Genomic DNA, 20612 nt, shown 5'->3' with positions numbered 1-20612 from the left:
CAGGATAGACAGTAAGTGGGCCACAGGCAGATCCATTGGGGTATTTGTATTTCAGGCACTGTTTTTTTTTTTTTTAGTTTTTCTTATACAATTTTCCACAGGTATAATAATGGTGAACAGATTCAGATTATCTATATTTATTTCAATATATCCGGATCATTCTGGCTGCAAGTGACACAACCTCATGCCACCTGGCTGACATGAGTGACCATTTGTTGACCTGTATACCCATCAGTCTGAGATGGAGTGGGCGTCAGACTCAGCCAAGTCCAGGTCAGGATCCTGTCAGTAGGGTGGGGACAGGAAGCTGACTCTGCCCTGCTGACAGGAGCACATCAACAGTGAGAAGGGGCACCACGTGAAGTGGGCAGCATGCAGTGACTGGGTGGCCGCTCTGGGGCACAGAGCGATGGACAAGGGGTCAGGGGAGAGTGAGGCCGGGCCAGGGCAGTGGGCATGCCTGCCATGTCTCCCCCTCACCCACTCATGAGAGTCAGAAAAGAGGTTGAGGACGGCACTGAGTGAGTGAGCCTGCCTAAGGACACACCTCTCTGAGTCTCCACAGCATTTTATTTGAAGCAATGAGAAAACACCCCCTCGAGGGAGGCCCAGGGCCTACCCTCCTGAGGCCGCCATGCTGAAAAGACCCACCCTTCCCCACACGCACACCTGGAGGATTTCTGCTCCTGGTACCAATTGCTGCAGTGCCTCAGAGAGCCGAGTTGGTCACTGCAGTTGGCACCACAGCCTAGAAGCCAGGAACTGGGCGCAGGAAGTGTGAGCGGCTGTGTGACTTTGTGGGCTAGCCCCTCTACGACAAAGCCCTGCCTCCCTGTAGGAGTGGGCAGGCTCCTGTCTGCCAGCACCCCACGGTGGGTCATGACAAGCAGTTTCTACCCAGGGACTGAACTCCTTGGACTTTGTGAACACAGCACCCCCTCCTGTCATGCCTGGCCAAGGGTCCCCCATTCCTGTCTTTGCCCACCTCCCTTCCCTGCCACAGCCTCTCTAGGTAGGATCCCTCATCTGCCCATCGCCTCCTCTCACCCCAAGCTCCTAAGTCCTAAATCACATCACCACTCACCACCATGCGCTCCCTTGCTCACTCAGTCCCTTCACCCTGTGCTCCAGAGGAAACACTGTCGCCCAGCCCAAAGCCCAGAACAGAACGGGAGAGAATCAGCTCTCAGCATCCTGGGTGCCACGAGGTGTATTCCTCACTGGCGGCATCACTAAGCTGTGGCTGCCTAGCAAGCTGGGAGACCGAACCGAGCACCTCACACAGAAACAGGTCCACCATGTCCTGCCACCCAGCCTCCCGAATTCCACAGGGTGAGTAGCAAAGGTTGTCACACATCAGAAATGTGCCGACCATAGAGAGGGCACATCTCCAGTGCAGCTGTGCTGCTGGGTGGCCCACTAGGTCACGTGTCCCTCTGCTGCTGGCCCAGTGCCACCCTCAAGGTGTTGGCACCCAGGTGCAGGCCCTGCAAGCAGGAGGTGGGCTGCTGGGCTGCAGCTGGGTCTGGGTAGTGCAGGACAGCCCTGCACCAAGCCCCCCGGCCAGAGGAGCCGCGGCGGCATAGGCTGGCGCTCTCGGAGGGCTTGCCTTAGGTCCCCAACGCGGGCATCGTGGGGGAGGTTACACACACACACAGTGGCAGTCAGCAGGGCGTCCTCCCCCTGCAGGGGGCCACAGGCTGCTCCCAGAGAACCTGCCCCTGACCATGGTGTGTTCTGGGGTCTCCTGGCAGTGCTTGGGGGATCTGGGTGCCGGCAGCCAGGTTCCAGAAGGGGCCAGGGCTCAGCTCAAAGGGTGACATCCTTCCCAGCCCTCCGCTCTCGGTCACGGAGACGTCTGAGTATTGGCATTTTCTCAAGCATCTCACGGGTGATCTGAAACAGTAAAGCAGTTCCAGCTGACATCACAGGTCTGAAGGGTCAGTCACACCCGGGGCATCTGCCACATGCACTCGGGAAAGACAGTCCCACCAGGGACAGTTTGCATGCGTGCTGCCTGAGCGTGAGCAGCAGTGCCTGGGACAGAGCAGCCCACAGACTCTGTTCTGTTCCTTTTGATAATTCTCACTCTTCGAGATGCTTTTTATCTCTTTGAACCACAAAGCAGTTACAGAGGCCAGCCCTGCTCCAACCCAGGACTCCCACGAAGTGCAGACATCTAAACACAGATCAGCACGTGAGACAGCCAGTTATAAATTTTTCTATGAAACTACATGGTTTCATCAATGTCAATGTTGTGCTAATGCTTAGGACACACAACTAGAGCCATGGCTCTTCTCCTTTGTGGGAAGCTGGGCTCCCTTCCGAGACCTACTCACCCACAGTTCAGTGCACAATCTCCAGGGTCCCCAAAGCCTCTCCATGGACATCCCAAGTACAAGAGGAGTTCAGGCCCCAGGCCACGAGTCAATGCATTAGACCAGACTTCAGAAACACAAATGCCTCAAGCAGGCAAGCACTGCCTCACAGGTTACAGGTCTTCACCCTTTGTCTGTCTTCCCTGGTTCTGTCCTGTTTCCCCCAGTTCTGCCCCATTCTCCCTGGTTCTGTCCCCAGCACTCAGCACCAACCAATCCGCTTCACAACCAGACTCTCCTTCAGTCAGAGCCATCTGTCGCTGGACCCTGCTCTGGCTCCCTGGTGGGCACTGCTTTGCCTTCCAAATGGCAAATGGCCTCTTGCTGCTGTAGGACTTTTTCTTCTAACATTTCCATTGTTGGGACTCAAAAGAAACAAAGCTAAAGTCATATCCATGCCCCAGACACGTCCATCCAGATCACGCTTTCCTAATCTAAAGCAGCTTCCCCCATGTGATCCCTGGCCAGGCCTAGGAGCAACCCCTGGAAGGAGCCTAGACTCAGGCCAGCGTCGAGGAAGCCCCAGGGTGAGGATGCACAGCTGACCCAAGTCCGCCCCGGCCCCTCTACCTTCTGTGGTCCTCGAAAACGCTTAACCACAGACTGGAACCAGTCCCAATCCAGTTTTCAGGGATTTCATTAAGTTGGTGATCTGGTATTTAAAATAGCAATTACAGTGAGAGAAAGCTGTGAACACGGGTTATCTGGAGAGGCTGATGGACCTACTCAGAGGGTGACAGCAGGGCCATAGGGCCTGGACATCTGGTGGGGTAGGTTTGGGGCCAACGCTCCCAGTGAGCCCTTAACTCCTGACACAGCTCCAGTACTGCCTCAAGTTACCGTGGCCCCCACTGTGTGTCCAGTGGCCTGAAGGCTCCCTTTGGCTAGAGCAGGGCCCTCAGTGCAAGGCCCCATGCTGAAGATCCACAGTGTCCTTGGTGATCATCACATGAAGCTACTTTATCTTGGATCAGCGGTCAGCTGGAGGAAAATGGAAACGTCACCATGGCCTGGCACGTGGAGGGGGTTTGGAAGTGTGCATGTGTCTTCCTGGTAAGTCATCTTGCTCCTTTCACTGGGAGCGACAAGACTTCGAGTCGGGCGGCTTGCCCCTCCACAGTTCCAAGTGGAAAAGTCGCAGTGGCCTTGCCACCACTCCTGTTATTTGCCATCTCTGTCTGAGGCAGGATTGGGTTGGTCTTGGTGCCACAGTGGATGGAGCTGTGAGCCAGCTGGACGGCCACTCTCTGGACAGTGCACAGAGCACTACTCGGTTTTTCCTGGCCGGCAATTAGGAACAGTTATTGCGTTTTGTCAGCATGCCATGTGAAATGAAAGATTCTGCTTGTTAATCAAACAGAAAACATTTTTTGCCCTCTGTAACCAATCGTTGCATTTTCTAAAAAAAAAAAACACAAATTGGACTTTCTTTGACATGCTAATCTTACTCACTCTACTGAAGCGTGCAGATGTTGGTCACTTAGGAATCGCCTTAAAGATTTAGTCAGAAACCACGTCCTCTGCTGTCCCCTGGAAATACACGCTAAGTCCACTCTGACTTCACGACACCGGGCCAAGCCGGGAAGAGGACGTGGCGCCAGCCTTGACTCAGCCCCGCGCTGCTTTTGCAATTCTGGAGGAGCTACTTTTCTTTCTGCCTCTCGCCGAACTTGTCTAGAGATAAGGGAGGGACGATCTCTAAACCCCTCTTGTTCTGAATCGAGGGATGTCTGCACAGCTGCTGGCAAAGAGATAAAGAGACGCCAGCAGTATTTCTAACGCTAAACTCACCCGCCACAAAAATTATTAGTTCTGCAGGAGACAACAGCTTATCGTTCATCAATGAAAATGCTGTAGACACTTCCAAATGGCTGGGGTGATGTCATCGCACAGGACGAGCACAGGCCTCAGAGCAGAGTGTGGGGAGGCCCGGCAGCAATCGCACCCCACCTCCCAGACGCCACTCAAGCCTCCAGCCCACCCAGCTCTCTGAGGGTAGTGTCTCCTCCTGTTAACACAGCTGTTAATGTCAGATGTCCTTCTGCACAGAGTGATCACAGTCAGTGGGCAGGAAAAGGCTCCAACAGGGCTTGGCTCTCACCCAGCCCTGTGCCAGAGTGAGCTCCAACACCAGGAGGTGGCTCTATCTGGAAGCAGCTATGGAAGTTGCTGAGAACCATTCAGTAAAAAGTGCTTCCCTTTCGGTGTATGTGAGCACCTTGACCTCTGTGCTGCCACAAGACCAGCTCACTCTGGGATCTGAAATTGAGCCTCACTGTCCTGGGACTGTTCCTCACAGTGGGGGCTGTGTTCCCCAAACCTTGTTCTCAATGTGTGTCTAAGCCAAGGAACATGCTGTGACCATGCGAGGACGTCCCTCCTAACGAGCCATGCGAGCGACAGTGCTGTGTCCTTGAGCCCAAATGTGAGGGCGTACACCCCTGCAGAACCCTGCATCCTCAGTGAAGGGGGCACTGCCACAGCATCCAGGCAGATTTCTCCTGCTGTGATAATGAGGATGACAAAAGCTAATGCTTCCAAGCACTGGGGTGAGCATTTTACACCTCCCTAGCACCAAGACTAGGGGTCAGTGTTGACAGTACTCAGATAAACCAGGGAATGGAGTGTGTCCCCAGCTCTAGACAAACCTACGCTTAAATTCCTACGCTTAGCAATGTGCTCATGTCTACCTGGTCTCCTCTTTCTGAAATCGTGAGGCACCAACTGGACTTTGGAGGCGGGTCAAGGCTGTTTAAACTAGTCTGTGTGGGACCGACTGCTCTATGAGCTTGCAGGACTTACACCTCTCCAAGGTGGATGTAAATTCTTAGATTCCCAAAGCTAAAGCTAGCTGGTCTGCAGGTGGACTACCAGGGAGAGATGCTGGGATACCAAAACATTCATTTGAAACCATGTTACAGCCCCGCACTGAATTGTTCACCCCCACCCCAACTCTTTACTGGAATTTAAAGGTTTTTTGGGGTTTTTTTTCCTGACAAATGACAATAAAAATTCACTTTGCTGCATGGATAGCAAGACCAAGACAGAACAGTCAGGGCTGGAAAAGAGCTGCCCATGTCACAAGATCCTCACGAAGAGCCAGCCAGGCAGAGGTAAATGGAACACGGAAAGCAAGATGCCCTGAGCCTCACGGAGTCTGAAGGTTCCTGACAGAGGTGGAAAGGTGGGTCTCCACAGCAGTAAGCCCTCACAACTCCAGTGCTGGGCACTTTGGGGGAACCCTGGCTGGATCTGACTTCTGAAAGATGGTCACACTCAGCTAGCAGATCTTGTTAAGAGCTATAAAATGTAACCATGGCAACTCCCCAGCACCTCTCTCTTCGTGACGCAGGCTGGGCTACAACGGACTCTCTTGATGAAGTGCTGGGCCTCAGGAGAACTGAGGTCCAGGCCTGTGCACAACCTCCCAGGGCCCTGTTCCTGACTTCAAGGAGGAAGAGGATTTATGCTCTGTCTAGGGAGGCAGACTCTACTTCTAGGGACCCAAATTCTGAGATGAACCTGAACTCCAGAAAGACACCAAGGGACATGTTGGTTTTCAGAAAGGCACAGCCATCGTCTCCCTGGCCCCCCCGTGCCTTTGGACAGACCCACCCACCCACTTCCAGGTTGCACATGCTGCTTCTTCCTCTCTGCTCTTGCACAACAACACTGCCTGGAGGGCTGTGGCACCTGCAGGAAAGGCCCTGCTGGGCCAAGGCCCATGTGTCAGGCATTTGGGTTCATGTTCATCCTTGGAAGAGGATGTTGATTTTCCTCCCAGAGGAAGGGCACTTTCAAACACAGATGCTGCGTGTGAAGGGTGCACAACTGGACGGTCATGCTGCCTGACTCAGTGTCTCTCTCCTCATGCCACAAAGCTTCTCCACTGTTCCTCAATAGTTCTGACTGTCTGCCATCAGACACAGCATCATGAGCTTCAGGCTAGCTTCTGGGGACAAACTCCTACCGCAGAATGACAACATGTCCCAGCACCTGTGCTGCACAAAAGTCACAGTGGCAGAGGATTCGAGAAGGTCCTGCCCTCTATGCACTTCCCTCTGCCTGGAGGCCTGGGTCTGAGGTAGGATTGTCTGCATTTATAGGAGGACTGAAGGAGAGCGCGCAGAGGAGGCTGTGCCTGGGCTGAGAGGAGAGCACTCTAAAGAACGAAACAAGCCAGGCACCAGTAGCTCACTGTCATCCTAGCTACCTGGGAGGCTGAGATCAAGAGGGTCACAGTTCAAGGCCAGCCAGGACAAATAGTTTGTGAGACCCCCACCTTCAAAATAAACAGAGCAAAATGGACTAGAGGTGTGGCTTAAGTGGTAGAGTGCCTGCTTTATAAGTGTACAGCCCTGAGTTCAAACCCAGCTACATCAAAAAAAAACAAAACACAAAAAAAACACTGTTGGCAAGTAGAAGTCACTTCTGCCACCCATGATGTAGACCTTGAAAACCTGCCTGCTTATCAGAACCTCTAAAGTTTGTAAGTAAATTCTTGGGCCCTGGTCTGGAGATGTAACCCAGGAGATAAATTGTTCAGGCTCCACAGATGGTTATAATCTACACATAGCCTTGTTGGACTGCAGACAGTGTCCATGTCACACAGCGGACACTGTGCAAGGAGCCACAAGGAGAGGCCAGAGTTGGCCACAGCAAGAACCCACCTTGGACCACATGATTCCTGCTGGCTTTGGGCGCTGGCAGCCTGTGGTGATGACCCTGGTTGGGGTGAGGATGTAGTCGACTGTGAGGTCGTGGTCCTCAAGCAGTGCTTCTGGGAAGTCCACAACCTGGCCAAACAGAAGTGGGGTAATGGAGCTGACTAGAGGACTGCCTCAGTCAGAGTTATGCATTGCCTAGCAGAAGCTGCAGAGCTGGCTAGAGAAGTATCCCAAATCTACCCTGCCATAGCATGGCATGAGGACAGACCCTCTCTTCCATCCCTCATCCCTGGAGCAGTTGGCAGTGGCCCTGCTGACCCATTTGAGGAAGCACCTGGCAGTCGTGGACAATGGTAACCACAGGCGTCCCCTCGCAGACGGCTCCCATCGACACCATCATGGCATATTCGAGATCAGCGTAGCCTTCACCCTTTCCAATTCTCCAGCCTAAGAGACAAGCCAGCACCAGTGCTGTGGGGTGTGGCACACGGGGCAGGAGTGACCGTGGAGTCTGGGCACACAGGGCACTAGTGACTGTGAGGTCAAGGCACACCGGGCACTAGTGACTGTGGGGTGTGGTACACGGGGCAGCAGTGACCATGGGGTCTGGGCACACAGGGCACTAGTGAATGTGGGGTGTGGCACACCGAGGAGTGAGTTTCCCATCAGGTCTCTGCAGAAGGAGAAATGTGAACCCAGTGATTCCCCAGCCATCCAGCAGGCAGCCTGAAAACAGACATTCAGGTGCTAAACACCAAGAAAATGCTACCAACACTGAAGGTGCACGTGGTTAGAGCATAACAAAGTGGACATTGAACATCTTAAATGTCACAGGAGAAGCTGAGGTCACATTTGTGTAAACTTGGTGTCAACGTCAAGTCTGAGGACACCGAGGGGCCACTCAAGGGCCCTATGCTCTTACTATTTTTATTTGTTTGTTTGTTTGGTTTTTGGTGGGACCAGGATTTGAACTATGGGCTTCACATCTGCAAAGCAGGCACAGACAAGGCAGGCACTCTACACCTGAGCCACACCTGCAGTCTGGCTTGGCCCTGTTGGCAAAGGCCAAGAGCAGTCTGCATGACTGGCCACAATGGCGAAGCCCAGGCCCTGGAGGTCTGGGATGCACACAGTGCTCAGGAGGCTGCTGCTCTTATGACCCAAGGTTCTGAGCCTAACACTTCCATGTGACGGAGACTCTCCAGAACCAACTGTCACCCCAACTGCAAATAAGGCCAGTCCAGTTCCACCTCACTGGAGAACAGAGAGAAACCCTTCGCCACAGGGAGAGCACTCTTGTTTGTTCTTCCTGCAGAGAGAACTGAAAGGCCTGTAAGGGGCTGAATTGGGGTGGGGAGGGGAGGGGTGAACCAGTTCCTCCACACGAAGGATAAGCAGAACGATCACCAGCTTTAAAAGACAAATGGACTGAGTGCTGGTGGCTCACGCCTGTAATCCTAGCTACTTGGAAGGCTGAGATCGGGAGGATCAAGGTTTGATGCAAGCCTGGGCAAAATGTGAGAGCCCATCTCCAAAATAACCAGAGCAAAATGCACAGATTTGTGGTTCAAGCAGTAGAGCACCAGCTTTGTAAGTGTGAAGCCCTGAGTTCAAACCCTGGTCCCACCAAAAGAAAAGAGAGCTGCAAGTGGCACCTTCAGGAACCGGTCACACTGAGACATCGTCTTTTTCTTACCCTTTTCAGAAACAGCGACAGATCCAATCACAATTAGATCCACAAGGACTCTGGAATCCAAGCCTATGGGGGTGCTGAAGTTCCTTACACCCTACAAAGGGAAGCACAGAGCTGAAAGTCCCACTGCAGCTAACAGGCTAACGCTAGAGGGTGCCGGAGCGCCAGGTAACTTGCTTTGCCAACTTGGTGCAAAATAGAAACTGAGTTCTAGGAACAGGTCAGCTATGGACCCAGAATTTCTGAATAACACTTCTGCTTGTTTAGTATTCTTAAGAATACATGTCGACCCTGTGACGTGATATTTTACAGTACTCTGACTGGTAAACCCAGCTCTTCCCTGGGTGGGTGACCCTCTTCCAGCACTCACCTGAGAGGTGGCACATTTTCTCAGGATATCTTTGGTCGCTCCAGGGGGCGGTATGATCTTATTAAATAATCCTGTTCTCAGTCGTGGTGTTGGAACCAATAATGTTTTTTGGCTCTTTCAAGGAAAAGACAGCAAATTTCAAAATTAAATTTTTACATAGGACTTTCTTATATTTCTGCCATCTCAGGATGGGAAGCAAATTACTATTTTCTGAGCACCCTGGACCTCACTCACAGAGGGCTGGCTCCACCAGGACTGACCCTTCTCCTCTCCATGCCTGGCTCCTTCAGTTGTCATGTGGGAACAGAGATGGCTCCTGTAGGGCCACTGAGTTCTGAATGGGACGCCGTAGGGATGGTAGACGGGCTGGGCCCCTTTGGCATGTCATCAGCAGAGCCATCGGCCACCACATTAATAGGGCACTGGAATGTTACATTTACAGCTGTGCCTGCATTTCACTTAGAGCTTATTTTGGTTTTATAGTCGCTTAAGGGCTATGAGCATTAAAATATATAACAAGTTTTATATCTATATGCATTAAGTTTAATTATAATACATCAACTTAAATCAAACCTGGGGGAGAGCAGGCATGCTTAAATGGTGGAGCACCTGCCTAGCAACCTAGAGAGCACAAGGCCCTGGGTTCAAACTCCAGTACCACCAAGAAAATTTGAAATGATCAATCAAACCTGGGGGAGTTCTTCTCTTCGTGTCCTTGAGAAGGGGCCCAGACATTTAAGTTGAAAAGCACCTCTGGTTTATATTTTGGGGACACACTTATCAGATTCTTGCAGATGACTTATCACATTTTCCCAAAGCTAACAAGGAGGACCTGTATGTTACCCCACTCTTCTGAAAAAGCCCACCGGCATGGTGAGTGTTCACCACCATCACCCTGCACGTTCTTTGTCTCTGGACTCAGACACAGTCAGGACTGCTGACTGGCTCACCAGCCCCTGGAAAGCATGCCCAGGGCTGGCTCAGCTTGGAGAAATGGGATTACCTGCAGTGCCAGCAGCCGAGCCCCTTCCAGTGGTTTATCAGGGTCCACCTTCACTTCCTGTGTCCTGGCAAAGACTTGTAGGTCTTTGATTCTTTGGCAAGCCAGGTAAGATCCCTAGTTAGGCAAACAGACAGAGCCGCACTTACGTCGAGGACGAGGAAGCGAGTGTGTCTCTGGGGAGCGTCAGGATTTACTTTAATGATTCTGGCAGTTCTGAACGCCTGCAAACGGGGGAGGTGCTCCGTGGCACAGGCAGCGCCCTGTTCAAATGCAGTTGCAAGTCAGCAAGAGGGCAATGGGCTGTGGCGGCTGCAGCCTGAGTGGCTCAGCCCAGCCTCTGCCCGACAGGCGGGTGAGCCAATGCCAGACAGGAACCAAGACTCAGCCCAAGGAAATGTCTGAGAAAGAGGGCAGGGGAGGAAGGGAGTAAGCTAGCGACTTTGCTGTTACTGAAACAAAACGTTCCAAAAAGGGCACAAGTCCTGAGTGTAGAGTTTGATGGATTTTTGCGAAATAAACATACCTGTGCAATACCACTCTTGGGGATATACCCAAAAGACTGTTACTCCAGAGGCACCTGCACATCCATGTTTATTGCGGCACTATTCACAATAGCCAAGTTATGGAAACAGCCAAGATGCCCCAGCACTGACGAATGGATTAAGAAAATGTGGTATCTATACACAATGGAATTTTATGCAGCCATGAAGAAGAACGAAATGTTATCATTCGCTGGTAAATGGATGGAATTGGAGAACATCATTCTGAGTGAGGTTAGCTTGGCTCAAAAGACCAAAAATCGTATGTTCTCCCTCATATGTGGACATTAGATCAAGGGCAAACACAACAAGGGGATTGGACTATAAGCACATGATAAAAGCGAGAGCACACAAGGGAGGGGTGAGGATAGGTAAGACACCTAAAAAACTAGCTAGCATTTGTTGCCCTTAATGCAGAGAAACTAAAGCAGATACCTTAAAGCAACTGAGGCCAATAGGAAAAGGGGACCAGGAACTAGAGAAAAGGTTAGATTAAAAAGAATTAACCTAGAAGGTAACACCCATGCACAGGAAATCAATGTGAGTCAATGCCCTGTATAGCTATCCTTATCTCAACCAGCAAAACCCCTTGTTCCTTCCTATTATTGCTTATACTCTCTCTACAACAAAATTAGAGATAAGGGCAAAATAGTTTCTGCTGGGTATTGAGTGGGGGAGCGGGAGGGGGTGGAGTGGGTGGTAAGGGAGGGGGTGGGGGCAGGGGGGAGAAATAAACCAAGCCTTGTATCCACATATGAATAATAAAAGAAAAATGAAAAAAAAAACAAAACAAAAAAAAAAAAAAAAAAAAAAAAACATACCTGTGAAACCACCTCCAATCAAGAAACAGTGCAACCTGGAAGCTCCACCCTCCCCAGGGTTCTGGTCCTCCCTCACCTTCTTACCTGCACTTCAAGACTGTTTCTCTCCTTGCCTAACATGCAGAAAAATAAAGCATGCTAACAAAGCCCAGAAGCCAGGCCAGCCCCAGAACCAGCTCAGCAAAGGACCACAGCTTGACCACTTGGAGAGAAAAAGTCCAGTCAAAACGGGTGCTGGCCTTCAGGGCATTTGTTCTTGTTGGAAAATATGCCACCAAAGACTCTGAACCGTGCTCTGCTCTGCTTCTGTCAAGCAGACTGAGTTCTATTACCCTGTTCCAGATGCCTCAGCTAGTCTTATGTTTTGAACAGCAGGGAAACCGAGGCCCTGAGTTGGACAAGCCATTCCTGGCTTCCCAGGACACTCATGGCCCGGCAGCCCCTGGGGGCATGCTCTCCACAGGCCCTTAGAGGTGCCAGTGGGTGAAAAGAGAGAACACTTTACTTTGTAACCAACAGGAAGAAGCAGCTGCAGTGCCACCCACCAGAGGGCACTGCCGGCCTGCCTTACACAGACAGGCAGAGCCCCATAACAGAGACAGTGATGTCTCAAAACACAAAGCACCCACCCGATGGTCTTGGTTTCACACCTCTGCTCACTGTGCCCCGAGTTCAAATCCTCCAGGGAGCATGACTAATGTTATTCCTCCAGGAATGCTTCAGTACCTTAAAGTTGGGGATCCTGTGGTGGACAGGCCGGGGAAAATCAGCTAAATTTTGTGACTCCATGTAGTCCCAAATTCGTTCACGGATGTCTTGTTTAGAGACACCTATGGCGACAAAGGGCTGTGACTTACTGATAAAATAAAAAGGAATTCCACGGGGCATATGACCCCAGGTCATGCGTGCATCACTCCAGTAACACCCCCACCCTCTGCAGTGCAGCTTATGGCCACACCAGACCAAACTCAGACAGGTCCCTCCCCAGGGCCACCAGCACATGGGTTTCTTCCCTGAGCTCCCCTGTTAGCTTGGGCTGCACACAGGAGATGCTCCCACCCTGGCCCCGACTTCTTTCTGTATATGGTTACATACTATATGCCCACATATACAGAACACCTGCACCCTGTCCTTTCTAAGTTAAGAATGGGCCTTGCAGGTCAGTCAGGTCTGGCATATAAAAGCTTGCTCATTGTTTTTGCAGTCCCATGGCGTCCCACCACAGGGACAGACCAAAGTTCACTCAGGCAGTGCCCACTCATGGGCAATTGGCTGGTTCCAACCTTTGCTTCGGTGTGTGCGTCTCCTAACTTAAACCTGAGTGTAGCCCTGCGGCATGAGGCCTAGACCTGAATCTCCCAGAGGCACAGCCAAGCCCAGAGCCACCTGGGGCCCATTCCAAACGCTGGTGCTTCCTGGCCCTGGTTGAAAAATATAGGCCACCTGCATGTCTGAAGATAGAAGGTGAGATCACACCACTGCAGACCCGAGTAGAGCCACACCTCAGAGACCAGAGACTCAGCCACAAGGGCCGAGTCCAGACTTGGCTTGCACTCTCCTGCTGGGAGTCTTGCATATAGGGGCCACTGCCTGGGAACATGCTCCCTTCCTGGACCCTGCAAACTCTGCCTTCAGGACCCAGTTTCAGCACCAGCTCTGCTCTCAGCTTGAGTCTGGTGCTCCCTATTCTGCCGAGCACCTCAGACCTCAGCCTTGAGTGGCTCAACCACGAGTGTCCCCTGGCCCCAACACACCTGCCTACCTCCCTCTCCCTCTCAGCCTTTGCACCTCCTCTTCCCTCCCTTAGGACTAGTTTCGATGCCACCTCTGCCAGCACTCTGTCTCAGATGTTGTCCCTCCTTTAGGGACACAGAGAACCTAGTTTTGTTTTTTGGTTTGTTTTTACAGACAACTACATTGCCGCCATTATTTTATGGCTATTACATATATCACTCATTAACAATGCAACGAAAGGACCCAGAATACCTCCAACACTGCTCAGGATGCTGTGTGGGCATAAGAAATATAGACATTGTGGTCCCTGCTCTGGAAAGTCAGTGACTCACAAACATGACTCACATTTATAAAGCAATGGGCAAACTGGCTAGGGAACAGAGTGGGGGCGTGAGAAATAAAAAGGCAAGGGCAGGCCTTTGCTCTTGGAAAGCTATGAGCATGTGGGAAGTGGCTAGAGTAATAAAAGGCGGTACGTGTTGATGTGTGAAATGCCTGAACCATGTTCTGTAATTGTCCTTTGCTCCCCCAACGGGCTCGGCCCTGTCAGATCAGCCTGGGTCTCATTCATGTTCTATGTCCAGCCCCAGCTCGGTCCCGGCACAGGTAGAAATCCCCCAAAGTCACATCTTCCCCTTACCCCACGGTCAAGCTGCTCACGCCCTAGGGGTGGGCGTGGATCCGTTCTGTTTGTGGCACCTGAACCCAACAGACCTGGCACATTTGTGCCACACAGGTGCAAGGACGGGTCATCCTGCCCATGGGTATCAGAGTGACCTCCTACAGGCCAGCGGCTCTGCAGGAATCCCTGAGGAGCCCAGACTAGGCTCTGGAAGGGCATTTGTTAAGACTACGGAGACCAAGGCCCACGGCTGTGGGTTAAACTGGTCTCCAATGCTGCCCTGCGTCCAGCTGCGAGCCTCATTTTCCCCGATCGCACGAGGCGGCTGTAACCGTTGGCACAGGGTCCGTAGACTCCACCGTTCCCTTCGTTTTTCCCTCTGACTTTGCCGGGATTCCAGGCCCCAGCCCGCTACGGGTTAGACACCGATCCCTCCAGACCCTCGGCGCCCCGCCCGTCCCCGGTGGTCCCTCCCGCGCGAGCCTCTGACCATCCCCCGCGCGCCCCGCCAGACCCCCTCACCCGCCCTCGGCTCCATGGTGACACCGTCACTGCGCGACGCCTCCCGGGACGAAGTCTGGCGCGGAGTGACGTCACGCGACCGGCTCGCCCCCGCCCCTCCGCGCGCGCCTGCGCACTAGTGGGAAGGCGTGGCTAAGCGAAACTGACAGGGCGCGCATGCGCAAGAGGTGTGGCGAGCGCCGCGCGCTTGGCCTGGAAGTCGAGTGATTGTGAGCGCCTACTCTGACCCTCTGGGCGTTGGGGTTGTCAGAGTGAACAAATCCCCGGGCTCTCGGAGAGCCCCCTCCTTCCCTGGGAAGCCGGCCTTGATTGCTCCTCGCAGACCCCGCGGTCTCTCAGGTGGTCACACCGGCGCTGGCTGAAGATGGCAGGCTGATGGAGTGTCAGCATCACCGGAGCACAATGGTACATTTGCTATTACTTGAAACATTGTTGCCACTCGAAGCCCAGGGCTCGCTGGAGGCTCCTCATGGTGCCCTGGCTCTGCGGGATTGACAGGTGCACGGCGACACCCGGCCATCATTGTGGCTCACACCGAACGGCTCCCTGCCCCCAAAATGTGCTCCTCCAGCTCATACCCACCCCCCAACTGCTGGTCCTTTTTTCTCTCCATAGTTTTGCCCTCTACGGAAGGTCACAGAGCTGGGCTTGGTGGCCACTTCTATTTATCATTGAATAACATGCCGCTGCCTCGATGGACCACAGTTTATTTGTTCATTCGCCCTCCCCATCTTGGTTACCTCTGAGTTTTGGCAGTTGTGAATTCAACTGCTATAAATACGTGCAGTTCACTTAGGATTGTAAAGCTTGTCATAGGCATTTCCTTACGAGCTCTTTTCAAAAAATATTTTTACTTACAAACATCTTTTTAGGCAGGGTGCTCTACCACTTGAGCCACTCCACCAGTCCTACAAACATCTTTTTGTTTAAAGTTTCAATATTTACAAAAGCAGCGAGGAGCCCAGAGCCTGAGGGCTCACGCCTGTAATCCTAGCTACTTGGGAGGGAGATCTCATCTCCAAAAATAATCAGAGCAAAATGGACTGGAGGTGTGGCTCAGGATAGAGCACCTGCTTTGCAAGTGCAAAGCCCTGAGCTCGAACCCCAATCCTGCCAAAAAAAAAAAAAAAGGAGGATAATTTGAAACCCCTTTGCTTCACTTCGATTATTAGTATTTTGTTCCCTTTTTAACTCCCCTGTCCCACTGACCCAAGAGTTAATTTTAAACATATCCCCAAAGTGACCTCATCTTATCTTTATCTCAGACTGTCTCTGAAAGATGAGTTTTTAAAAAGGCATTAGCATAACACTATTACACCAAAGACACAGTAATTAATACTTCTCAATATTATCAAATACTGAGTTAATAGTCAAGTTTCCCTGATTGTCTCATTTAAAGAAGGACCACATGCTGCATTTGAGTGATAGGTCTCATTTTTTAAAATTTTTATTTTACTTTTTAATTAGCATATGTTGATAGTACAAGGGCCTTTCACTGTGAAAACTCAAGATGTATACAGTGTACTTTGAACAAGCTCACCCTCCTCTCTTATATTCCTTTATTTCCATTTGTCTCTTAAGTCTATTTTTTTTCCTTTTTTTATACAAGTGTGTATTAGATTGTACAAAATAAAGGATTTCACTATGACTCTTCCTGATGTATTCTTACAAACTCTTTAGAATATGCGAGAAGGAATATGGTCAAACAGCCAAGAGGGACCAGGCATGAGGAGCTGGACTAGAGACCTCCAAACTGTGTGACTTTGAGTATCCCACACCACCTCTCTGAGCTTCTGCAAAATGTAGGGCAGTGGTTCCTGCAGTGGTGGAGTGGGCATAAGGAAGGAGTATGCTGCTGGCCGGGGAGCCTGCCTCACCCTGAGCTGCCTAGAGCTAAGATCCAGGTGACTAAGATCCTAGTGGATGACAAGAGAAGGCAGACAGGGGTTGGGGGAGGTGAGGGTCCAGTGAGAGCTGTTCCTCTCCCCATGGGTGCATCTGAACCTCCAGAATTTGTGATTTCCTGTACTTTCCAGGTTTGGACTTCAAGCATTAAACTCCATATTCTGCTTCATGTTTTCTGTATCAGATGCAGACACATGCAACTCTAAAGTTCTAAAAAGGAAAATGCAGACTCTTGAGTCTCTCTACCAACAGCAAAGAAGGGCTCCTGGGAAGCTAGAAGATCCCCTTCCACCTCAGGCACTCCTCTGGTCCTCTGGACACCATGCTGCCCCTTCTGTGGATGCTTCCTCTTGGGGCCCAGAGAACAGCAGTCAGCCCATGGCATTTCATGGGAGGCTTTGCTTTGGCAAGACCAAGAAGCCTGAAGTGTCACAAAGACACCCTGTTGTTTTAGCCGCCACTACCCAGTCCCAGGGTGTGTTACATGCTAGGCTTCCTGCCTCTGACTATCCCTGTCCTCCTCCTTCCTCCTCTTCCTGCTCTCCACCCATTTGTGTATCTTCTAGCTGTGACTATGTGACTTTTCAGTGCCAACTTGCTCACTGGGCAGGCAAGGCCCTGCTTTACTCCCACCTTCATCCCTTAGCCAACCAGCATCCTGCCAACCTTAAAGTCAACTCCGCTCATCTCCTTCCCGCCACACATACCCCTGTCCCAATGCAAGTGAGCTCTGATGTGCACCATGGACCTGGGTGACAACCTGTCGATGGAGGTCCACCGACTGTGACAAGTGCAGTGCTCTGGTGGGGGTGTCATTAGTGGGGAGGCTGCCCACAAGTGAGGGTGGGACATATGGAGAATTCCCCCTATCTTCTGCTCAGTTTTGCTGTGGACCTAAAACTTATGAAAACATATACTCCACTTAAAAAAAAATCCTACCCCAAATTGGCCCGGTGGCTAACAGAAGGGAAGGGCTGGGCATCAATGAACTCTTCTAACCGGATGGAGAATTTAGAAATATGGTGACTACGAGGTCACCTGCTATGAAGAAACAGTAAAAGGGAAGATGTATTCCTTCAAGACCCAAAGAGAGGAAGCCACAGAAAAACCAACAAAAACAAATCAAAATCCTCTATGGAAGCTGGAGAGGGGAAGGGTACCCCTGGCATACTGCTCTGACATACTTAGGTGGGCCCCAACCCTTGTTTAAAGTACACAGTGTGTGATGGATGGCTGCACAGTAAGGCTCCATCCACGTGGGAGCCAGTCCAGTTCTTCAAAGTAAACTCATTACCATCTCCAAATACACAGCAGGAAACAGAACACAGCCCTAGGCACCAAGAAAAGAAAGCGCAACAAGGCCTATTTTTGAGATGTGTTGTTAGGCGTTCATCAGTTTTCCTCTCTGTGATGACATACCTGAGAAAACCAACTTAGAGGAGGAAAGGTAGATCTCGGCTCACGATTTCAGCCTGTGGTTTCTTGACTCTGTTGTTTCTGGGCCTGAGGTGAGATGGAATATTCCAGAGGGGAGGGGAGCACATCATTGAGCACAGTGGCTCACCTCAGGGCAGCCAGGAATGAGAGGAGAGGGAGAGAAAGAGAGAGAAAAAAGGAAGAAGAAGGAAGAAGGAGGAGGAGGAGGGGGAGGGAGGAGGAGGATGAGGGAGGAGGAGGAGGAGGAGGGAAGAGGAGGAGGACAGGAGGGGAAGAGGAGGGGGAAGAGCATGAGGAGGATGAGGAGGGGGAGGAGGACGACGAGGAGGAGTGGGCAGCAGCAGAAATAGTCGTCAGGGATAGGACACTCCTTTCAAAGATGCATTCCTAGTGACCTACTTCCTCCATCTGCGCCCACCTCCAGAGCTCACTTGGATCTGCGCTCATGGGCGGATTGATCCACTGATGAAGCAAGCACCTCGTGATGTGGACATCTCAATAGCGCCTCGAGCTGGGGACCAAGCCTTCAGCACCCGAGTTTTGGGGCAGATACACTATATGTAAAACACAGTCTTGTAGCTGCCAGAAGGAACCACTGCAGTCAAGTTACCAGCTCTGCCAGGAGGGAAGATGTAGCAAGGCAGAGACCGTTCCATTTTAAGATGCTTTTGGGGTTTGGGCACTGATGCCGACTTTATCCATCAGTGTCTCTTCCACATTCTGGCAGGAGCCTGCGCTGATCTCTCCTGACCCTACCTGACCCTGCCCGGTACAGCAGACCTTGCCTTCTCCTTCCCCTTCCACGCTCCTCTCATGGTGAACTTGGACACTGCAGTGATTTGGAGCTGCATCAACAGCTCAATAAAAGTAACATTATTGAGGAAGCTAGTAAACCATGTTTAAAGAAACTTCTTCCCCAAGGTCAAGGTTGCCAGGTAAACACAGGCTTGTCTAGTACATTTAAACTTAAAGGGAACAGTGAATATATATAATATTTGTATATACACACACACTACAGGTAACATCCCACAGTGCATACACACACACATGTCCATGCTGCCTGTTAAGAATCTGTTTTTTATTTGCTAATCTGATCACCCATACTGCCAAGGAAAAAGAACATTTGGGTGTCAGGTTTTCTTTCTCCAGTGTCAGGACCCAGTTTAATTGCCAGCTCCTCCAAGAAACTTGCATTGCTCCTCTTCCTTGCCTTCTAGCCTTCTTAGCTCGCTCCCTCTGAGTGGCAGACTGGGGCAGTGCCTCACTGCCGTGCAGGATGGACTCCCAGGTCTGCAGCTGACCCACTGTGTGAGCCCAGGTGAGTGACTGAACATCTCTGTGCTGCATTCTCCATTTGTAGAATGGAGATGGCAAATGAGCCTCTGGCATGTGCCTCTCAGTTGGTGAGGATTAAACTTCAAAGTGGAGTGCCACACTTGGAACTGGTTCTGGAATGTGCTAAGGGCTCTAAACGCCTTTGTCTAAAAGGAAGGTTTCAGCCCACCATCACCTGTGCACCTGCCCTAGGGGTGGCTCTGGTGAGCTGTCCGTCCCTGTGAGCATCTGCTTGAAATAAGCCCGTAAGTGTTTAAGTTGGATTCTGGGCTTGAAGCACTTCATGCAGACAAGACAGGGATGGTGGTGGTGGTGGGGTCTCCGAAGCCCCCACGTGATTTCCACTCACTCAATTTTTAATCACAGAACACTGGGTCTGCCAGGCAGCGAAGTGGGCACAGATCCAGCCAGTACATGGGTCCTGCCTGCCCTCCTGGTGATTCCTTTCTGTCATGGGGAGGGGCAGGACAGACTCCAGACAGAGGAACAGGTAAGGTTCTATCAGCACTATTGAGAAATGAAGCAAGATGAGGGAGGGGAAGGAAGTAAGTAGGGGTGGTTGGAACAGACCTCCGAGGAGGTGGCCAAGATGCAAAGAATGGAGAGTGGGGGTGAGGCAAAGGAGACAGCACGTGCAAAGGCTCTGTGAAGGGTCCAGGATGGGCAGCACTTGGAGCCCTGTGTGCCCATGTGCAGGGCTGAGGCTGAGCCAGGCACACCCTTGACTTTCTCAATGCCTGGTAATGAAGAGACTCCAGGGGTGCCCACGGCAGCCTGATTCCCCCAGGGGACCCCTCTGTGCTCCTGCTTCATTCAATCCTTAATGACTCCACTCAGTGCTACTGAGAGAGCCTGGCATGAAACCACTGGACACTCTGAGTCACTGGCTGCAGCCACCCCTAGATAGTCAATTCTGAGTCTGACTTATTCTCTGGGGTTTGGAACACCCACCACACAGGTGGCAAATTCCATGAAAACCAAGTATCCCCCTCCTGGCCTTTCCCTCACCCTGCCCCTGTCTGGCCTCTGGGGAGTGGTGTGCTTCCTGGCTGACTCTGACAGTGAGCCCTTTCCTATCTAGGGTTAATCACAGGGTTTCAAGTTAGTGATGCAAAAAGCTAAAATTCGTGCACATTGCAGCATGTGGTCAGAAGCCGCGACTTCACACAGAGGCTGTTGACTGGTCTGAAGTCTCCTCACAGATGACTGTTATTTACACACAAGCCTCCGTTTTGGCTTTTTAAATCTGCTTTCCATAAGCCATAATCTCAAAGAGGCAGCAAGGTCAGGGTTAAGAGGCCCAAGTCCATCTCTTGGTTGCTGTTTAAGATCTCTGAGCCTGCAAGACGATAGCCTGAGCAGTGCTGCCCTGAGGAGGACCGAGTGGGACATCCCAGGCAAACCATTTAGTTACTCCCCTCCATATGTCCGGGAGAAAACAGCCATGCATTCATTCAGTGAGCATTTCTTTGTGCACCTACTATGTGCTGAAGTATTGTGTAGGGACGGAGTACAGTCACTACCTGCCTATAAAGTCAGGATGAGTGTGGCAGACTGCCAAGCAGATGTCAGCTTGTCCATCTCCC

The 20612-nt window shown here is 51.5% G+C and overlaps 1 protein-coding gene across 1 annotated transcript; it reads right to left on the bottom strand.

Moving 5' to 3' along the window:
- Positions 1 to 33: 33 nt before the first annotated feature.
- Positions 34 to 14449, bottom strand: Mthfsd (methenyltetrahydrofolate synthetase domain containing). Its single transcript, XM_020159372.2, is given in 9 exon segments — positions 34 to 1562; positions 1564 to 1896; positions 7049 to 7174; positions 7380 to 7492; positions 8742 to 8832; positions 9109 to 9222; positions 10258 to 10371; positions 12198 to 12301; positions 14350 to 14449. Coding segments are annotated over 9 exon segments (1149 nt in total). The 5' UTR covers positions 14366 to 14449; the 3' UTR covers positions 34 to 1424.
- Positions 14450 to 20612: the final 6163 nt, after the last annotated feature.

This window comes from Castor canadensis, chromosome 15 (genome assembly GCF_047511655.1).
Source record: "Castor canadensis chromosome 15, mCasCan1.hap1v2, whole genome shotgun sequence".
NCBI lineage: Eukaryota > Metazoa > Chordata > Mammalia > Rodentia > Castoridae > Castor > Castor canadensis.
Note: the sequence above shows the minus strand (reverse complement) of the source record. Positions and strands in the feature narration are given on the sequence as shown.